The sequence below is a fragment of the Carassius gibelio genome, chromosome B14 (genome assembly GCF_023724105.1).
Source record: "Carassius gibelio isolate Cgi1373 ecotype wild population from Czech Republic chromosome B14, carGib1.2-hapl.c, whole genome shotgun sequence".
NCBI classification, from domain to species: domain Eukaryota; kingdom Metazoa; phylum Chordata; class Actinopteri; order Cypriniformes; family Cyprinidae; genus Carassius; species Carassius gibelio.
The window spans coordinates 15,479,079-15,486,426 of NC_068409.1; the positions used below are offsets into that span (position 1 = coordinate 15,479,079).

The 7,348-nt window shown below is 39.2% G+C and overlaps 1 protein-coding gene across 1 annotated transcript; it reads right to left on the bottom strand.

Annotated features, from left to right (window-relative positions):
• Positions 1-3,098: 3,098 nt before the first annotated feature.
• Positions 3,099-5,470, bottom strand: LOC127971442 (homeobox protein MSX-2-like). The gene is made up of 2 exons (XM_052574458.1): positions 5,130-5,470; positions 3,099-4,055 (listed from the first exon to the last, which is right to left on the bottom strand). Exons 1-2 carry the CDS (start codon positions 5,416-5,418, stop codon positions 3,640-3,642), a joined length of 705 nt encoding a protein of 234 aa, XP_052430418.1. The 5' UTR covers positions 5,419-5,470; the 3' UTR covers positions 3,099-3,639.
• Positions 5,471-7,348: the final 1,878 nt, after the last annotated feature.

A 7,348-nucleotide genomic window follows, 5' to 3' on the forward strand; every position in this document is an offset into this window, starting at 1 on the left:
TCCGAGCCAATCAGACGCTCGAGAATAAGGACAAAACTCCATTGCGTTTAGAATAAACGGAACGTTATCGTGCGTCACCCGGTAACGGGCCTTGAATATAATACTGTGAACAACAAATTTAAACTACAGAAATGGTATGAAACAGTTTAAACATATGCTATTCAAAAGCTCAAGTGCTGATACTGAATCGTTGATACCTAACTGATACGTTGATCTGAGTGTAATCCATTCAGTCAGAAAACGCTCACAAACGCTTTCACCATCAATAATTCCGTCCGTTAACACGAGCAACGCATCATAAAACACAGGCAGAAATCATTTTGTGGTTGGTTAAATTAAACACATTTTTAAAACAAGCTAGAAAATAGGTTATTTACAACAGTGGTTTGCTGAGACCCGGTCTAAGTGTTATAATCGCTGTTTTTACCAGCATCTCAGGCAAATGTGTTCACGGTTCCATTGTTTGTTTGTTTATATATATATATATATATATATATAGCCTATTTAAAACCAAATCATTAGTTAATATGAAAACAGTTCTTCAAAATCTCAAAGAAAACATTGATCTCAGTAATAGTTCGGTTTTGTGACTCTGGATCACAAAACCAGTTTGTAAGGGTCCATTTTATTTTAAAACTGAGATGTATGATCTCTCCATTGATGTGTGGTTTGTTCGGAGAAGACAATATTTGTCTGAGATACAACTATTTGTAAATCTGGAATCTAAAGTTGTTCAGATTAAGTTCTTAGCAATGTATATTACTAATCAAACATTAAGTTTTGATATATTTACGATAGGAAATGAACTAAATATCTTCATGAACATGTCCATTTATGTTTCTTGAAATTGAATTGTTACGGAAGTCAAAATATCTACAATTCATGTTCAGCGCAGACTTATAAACCAAATACTGCAGTAAACTACATGTTATTGTTCTTTAATGTAGACATTTAGTTTGAGATGTTGTCAGTTTACGATACGACATGATGTAAACATTCATCATCACAGGGTTATAATGAGAGAAGCGTTTTCTTATTATAGTGGTAAGTAATGATAAAATTGTAGGGTTGGGTTCATCTGTATGTGGTTAATATTATAGGCCTTTTATTTTCCGGTTGGGTTTTACAGTGCTTGTCTATAAACTGGTCTTTTATTTAAGCAGATGCAAGAACTTTATGAATTTTTCTCACGGTCTCAGTTTTCAATGTGGGGCATATGTCAACGTGCATTTCATGTGTCAAATAAATCACTCAAACTGTGATTTAAAAAACGTTTAAAGCGATGGCTTTCTATTATTATAAACACAAAGTTTGCAGTTAAATGCGGAGTAGGCTAAATATCGTGCAAATAGTTTAAAGTGGCATGAACCGCGAGGGGGCGCTATAGCTCATGACAGAATCAATCCACAGTCAGCTCTTTAGATGATGTTTTCGATTCCGCATCTGTTTCACGGACTCTTCTTCTAGACTTCATTGATTTGTGTTTTTCACCAATGTGTGTCATTCCAGTGAATGGAAAATATTTTTGCATTTAGTTGACGTAATATTTTCCAGGGAAATGGACTATTAATATTGGGTCTTCAAATATGCGTCTCTCTTTTTCTCTTTTAAACAGATGACTTGACAGGACGAAAATATATAGCTAATTTTTTTTTCTATTAAATGGAATTTGTCAATATAATCAAATAAAATACAATAATACCGACACATTTTTAAGTTTGAATGTCATGGTACACACTGACTGGAACGTTGAACGAATCCCTATATCCTTCTATAAACAGGAAAGAAGAACAACCAATATATACAGTAATATACCGGAGCTGTAACGCATTCGCATCGATTGCATTTGCGTGTGTGAATGAAAATAACAACGTCATCTGTGGTTAATTTATCATTTAAAAGTTTAATTTATGTTTTATTATTTTAATGTTTAACCCTAATTTAGGTTGGTTTAGACTGGTTTTATATTAGCAGTCAAACTTGCCTGAAGGAGTTGGAGTCTGTGACTGAAGAGAGAGAGACAGATTGACGGACGTGGCGCCAGTCGAATGAAGCGCCGATTCTCTTCACAAACTTCCCGTTGTGATATTTTGGATGATAAAAACAAGTGACTTTTGTTTCCCTTTTAGCCCGGGGCGTGAAGAGAGAGAGAGAGAGTGACCTCTTCTGAAAAGAAGGGACAGATTCCCCTCAGATCTTTTGTGAGCTCGTCCTCGCTTTCAGCAGGCGCGCTCACGCGTGTGATTCTCATCGTATTGTCATTAGGGCTTTTATTAATTACCGAGCAGTGACTTCAGTCCCAGTAGAATAGCAATTTCTTCACAAAAACGATATCAATTCAAAAATTTCATAGATTGCGTTTTTTTCCCCACTGAAAATCTCATGCTTGTTTCTATTTCAGTGGTCATCTCTATGGTTAAAGGTTTTTGAAGCACCAAGCCAACATGTGGCCCAGCGTCAATGATTGAATATATTCTTATAAAACGAATAATAAACAGCTAATCGTTTTTATAATAGCCTATTACATTATACTGATGTTTTAACTATAGGGTTTTTGAAATGGCTTGATCCGCATGTAATCGATGCGGACTTCATCAGAGACATGTCTTCACCCGTCGATGCGTTACTGACTGTACACTTTAGATCTAACCTCAGTCTTTAATGTGCTGCAGGTTCGCTGTAATTTCATCCCTTCAATAAGAGGATTCCAGTCCAATCATTTAAGGTAATTTCACTCAGTCTGAACTTCTCACAAGTGACGGGTTTGTAGATGTTGGTCTCTCAGAGGTCCTCGGCGCCAAGGAAATCTAAGTGGGTTATTTCAGAGCAATAAGCAACAGCTGTGGAAATAGACTCCAGCCAGATGATAGATGACAGTTTAAATGCACTTTCACCACGACACTCAAAGACTGCCTGTTCTTTTCGAGTCACATTTTACATAGATTTATTTCTGTAAGGAATTATGTACCATTACCATGTGGACACAGTGTGCTGGGCAAGAACCTTTGATGTTAATCTGCTCCACAAATGAATATGTGTAGAACTGTTGAGCAGTTAGAAATGTCATTGATATGTGCCAGCCTCGTAAAACAACTGAAAATATGATTGACTCTTAAAGCTGCTTGGCATGATTTTGAAGGAGTTAGGAATTTTGTTTTGCAATGAGTCATCATCAAATTAGGAAACATTTTGGTTCCCTTTTGGGACATGTTTTTCAATGCTTAGAATCCCTCTCATAAACTAGTCAATTGTTCTGCTAAAAAAAGGAGAAAACAAAGAATAGACCATTTGCTGTTAATTTATTTAACAAATATATTCATCATATAAATGGTATTTTTGTCCAAATGTACAATATTTTACATTTCAGATCCCTTTCGAAGGGAATCATTTAAACAACAGTCAGTGTTGTTTATTTTTAAAATTCTATGGAGATTTTGGATCATGAACGCATTGCTACAAATGCAACTGTGAGATACAGACTCTTTTCTCCTGACCTACCTTTGACCAAATCCATTTTCATAACTCTCTCTGAAAGTACAGGCCGTGTTAAATGCCACCATTAAAGTAAATGTCCAATTTTGTTGGAACAGAATTGCTGAAGATGCAGAGAAAGTCCCTTCTGATGCACTGGATCGTCCTCTAAGCTAAATGGTACATGCTGTATCCCATGTGTGTGTACAGTCCCACCGGAGTCACGCTCACCGAGTGTCTGTGAAACGGGTGTGATCCCGTGTATGAAGCCGGAGCGTGAGCACCGACGGGAAATGAAAAGCCGAAGGCGGGAGGAAGCATCGGTTTAGAGGCCAGTTTTATCTTCTCGAGCTCGGCCTCCTGGAGCCGCTTGGCTTTAGCTCGTCTGTTCTGGAACCAGATCTTCACCTGAGTCTCGGTCAGGTTCAGCGAGCTGGAGAACTCGGCCCGTTCTGCGATGGACAGATACTGTTTCTGACGGAACTTCCTCTCCAGCGCCAGCAGCTGTGACGTACTGAACGGGGTCCGAGGCTTTCGGTTGGTTTTGTGTTTTCTCAGAGGACACGCTGGAGGACTGAGACGCCCTGGAGACAACAACAACACATCGAGCTGTACACTCATCTCTCAAGCACAAAAGCAGTCATAGGTAGCATGGATATATTTGCATCATGGATATCCACTGGTGGTGGATGAGGATACCCCCTTCATGTAAAGCGCTTTGAGTGCTTTGAAAAGCGCTATATAAATATAAGGAATTATTATTACTATTTGTAATAAAAGTCAACAATGCATTGTGTATCAGGATTATTGTTTTTTCTTTTATGCCAAAAATCTATTTGGGGAAAGATCATGTTCCATGAAGATATTTAGTAAATTTCCTACCGTAAATATATCAAAACTAAATTTTTGATTAGTAATATACATTGCTAAGAATGCATAAGGTGATTTTCTCAATCCAGATTTTCCAAATATTGTCCTATCCTAACAAACCATACATCGATGGAAAGTTTATTTATTTAACAATATTTCATTTTTAAAATGGTACCCTTATGACTTTTTTGTGGTTTTGTGGTCCATGGTCATAAATAAGTTCACAATAGCGGTCATGATCGTAGTAGAATATGCCAGCACTTACTGTCTTAAGTTATTGGAAGAAATCATATTATTGTTGCACTTAAACATTGTCAGTGCAGTCTTCAACTCTTTTAGGAACTTTTAAATATATCTTATATAATTTTGGCTAGCAAATTTTTTTTTGGAATAATAATTCATCAATGTTTCTGGTGACCTCAATCAAGCCAAACCAAGTCCCTTATAAACATTAACCATGTTTTATCCAAGGTATTTGTAGTAAAACTATAGTTATACAAATGTTAAGCAACCCCAATAACATGGTTCCTACACTTTCTTCATCCTGAACAATTAACTTCCATAACTATACACTGTCCTTCAACTGACATATTTGTATATTTATACATAGAAATCGAAATTTGTACATTTGTAAACTGCACACTTGTAAACAACATATCTGTACATTAATTATTTTACATTAATAAAACTATGATTAATTTTGGTAAAGTGTGTGCCTTTGTGCACGTTGCTGCAGATCTGAATCTGAGCTCATATGAAAGTTAATTGTTTCAGAAGCTGTAACTCACGGGGAGAGAGGTGATGCGTCCACGCGCTCTGCTCCGACTTCTCCGACAGCTTCAGGACGTCAACGGAGAAGGCCACGCGAGCACCGGTCCGCACCGGATCCGCTCCGGTGGAGGAGCTCGGTCTCCGTTCTGCCATCAGAGCCTCGACGCTGAACGGGAGAATCTTCGGTTTCTCTTCGTCCTCCTCCACACCGATGCTGGTATGCATCTCTCCTTTATCTCCTAAAATCACACGGGAATGATCTTCAGCTTTAAAACCAGTAGAAGTCATGGTGATGACTGGAGCCATGCACGAGTTTCTCTCGGTTTTTAGTGTACAGTGAGAGATCGGATGCTTAGAACATGCTGCTGTTTAACTCCTCTACGGAGTACTGTAAGATAATAACACGCGCCTCATCCAATCCGAACCGAGCGGGGCGGGGCTTAAGTTTCTCCTAACTTTGATTGTCGGGTCTGTTTGTGTGGAGCAGCTTTTGCAACAAAAAACACAGCGCAAAATAAAGGAGGATACTGCATTTTGTAATGCATCCTACTTTTCAAGCGTTATGAAATTAAAGATAACTAACTGCAGTGACAATGACTGTTTATGAGGACTATTTCATTTACTTTGACTTATTCCTTTGCTGCTTGCCTATTTTTGAACTTTCATGTCAAAAAATCCTGCTATCCGGGAAGGAGACAACGGCCCGTCATGGTCAGCCTATTCCTGAACGTTTTCTTTGCCAGTGGTGATTAGTGTTTTACCGAGGTAATTATTGTCTTAGTGATGTTGTTTTTTGGCGCCAGCAGCGGCGGGATCAAAGCACCTCTCCAGCAGCAGCAGGACCTCTCTCTCTCTCTCTCTCTCTCTCTCTCTCTCTCTCTCTCTCTCTCTCTCTCTCTCTCTGTTTACTAGCTGCTGTAATAGAGGCAGAGACTGCGATGACAGTTAGGCAAATTAACTGCTTCACAACATCATTTATTAATTATAAATCAGCCTGAAATAAGTTCCTGTGTGCAATGTTTTCAGTTTACTGCTGTACCTTCTTGCATGCTGTGGTTCAGAACAGCCTCTTTCGTAAACTGCAATTGGTTGTAACTGATAAAATTACACGCAAGCGGTAATTTAGCATTTCCTTAATTTCACATCCGGCACTTAAACGGAATAAATCTGTAATTATGCTTGGAGACACTTAGAGCCCATTAGATGAAATGAGTGGCGCTGTGTGTCGCGCGCTTTGAAGTCTCGCGCTGCGGGGATGTTTGATCCTTCCGCAGTAGAAATGAGCAACATAAACACAAACCTGCACACACGAAACACATTACCCTCCCGCTGGCCGAGAAAGCACGGATCTCCTTCGTGTGAGGGAGTAGTAAATATCTGCGTGGGCTGTTTGTGCAGGGAACAGAGTTAGGGGCAGTTATCATGCGCTTTAGGGTAAGATGTGCCGTGGAGAAGGTGATTACCATAGTTTTTATTGAAATCTCAGGGCAACAAATGAGGGCTGAACTGTGACTGTAAGTCCCATCAGAGCTTTGTTTAACTTCACAAACTCCACCTTTGATTCCGAGTCTGGAGGCAGGCACACGAGACAAAGAGCCTTTGTGGTTCTCTCCGAGAGTTGTCTTAACCCTTTTCATGCAGACTCTGTCAATTCTGACTTAAAAGACTTAAAAGGTTCCGTGGATATCAAAAGAGGGTCCGAGGGAAACGTTTGGCCTTGGTGAACAGCCAAAGGATTTCAGGCTCTGTGTCACCGCGGAACATGTGTGTCTCATTAAGCTGTTTCAGACACAAACTCACGCGGTGTACTTTGACTCGTGTCGTTTACATGATGTTAGAGTCCTCGTCCCGACAGATGCGCGGATCGAGTCGCGTTCAGAGCTTGATCACAACATTATGATGCTCTCGCAGAAGATGAAAGACCTGGCTGCTGAGATCATTACAGATAATGTCTCCTATTTCAAAGCAATTAGCGCAATCAGGCGTAAAGGGCCACTCGATGCCTCACGGTTATTTAAGCTCCTAAACTCGAGTGTAGCTCTCTGTCTCCGCAAGCGCTTGTCAGTTCACCTCGCGCTCTCTTTCTCTAAATTCAAGCAGATTTTGGCATAGTTGAAACATTTTATAACAGAGGCTTACACATTTACATTCACTATTTAAGATTTTCCATAAAACAATCTCTCTGTGACATGATTGTTCAGACAATTTGTCAGTTGAATGGTTTATATTAGAAATT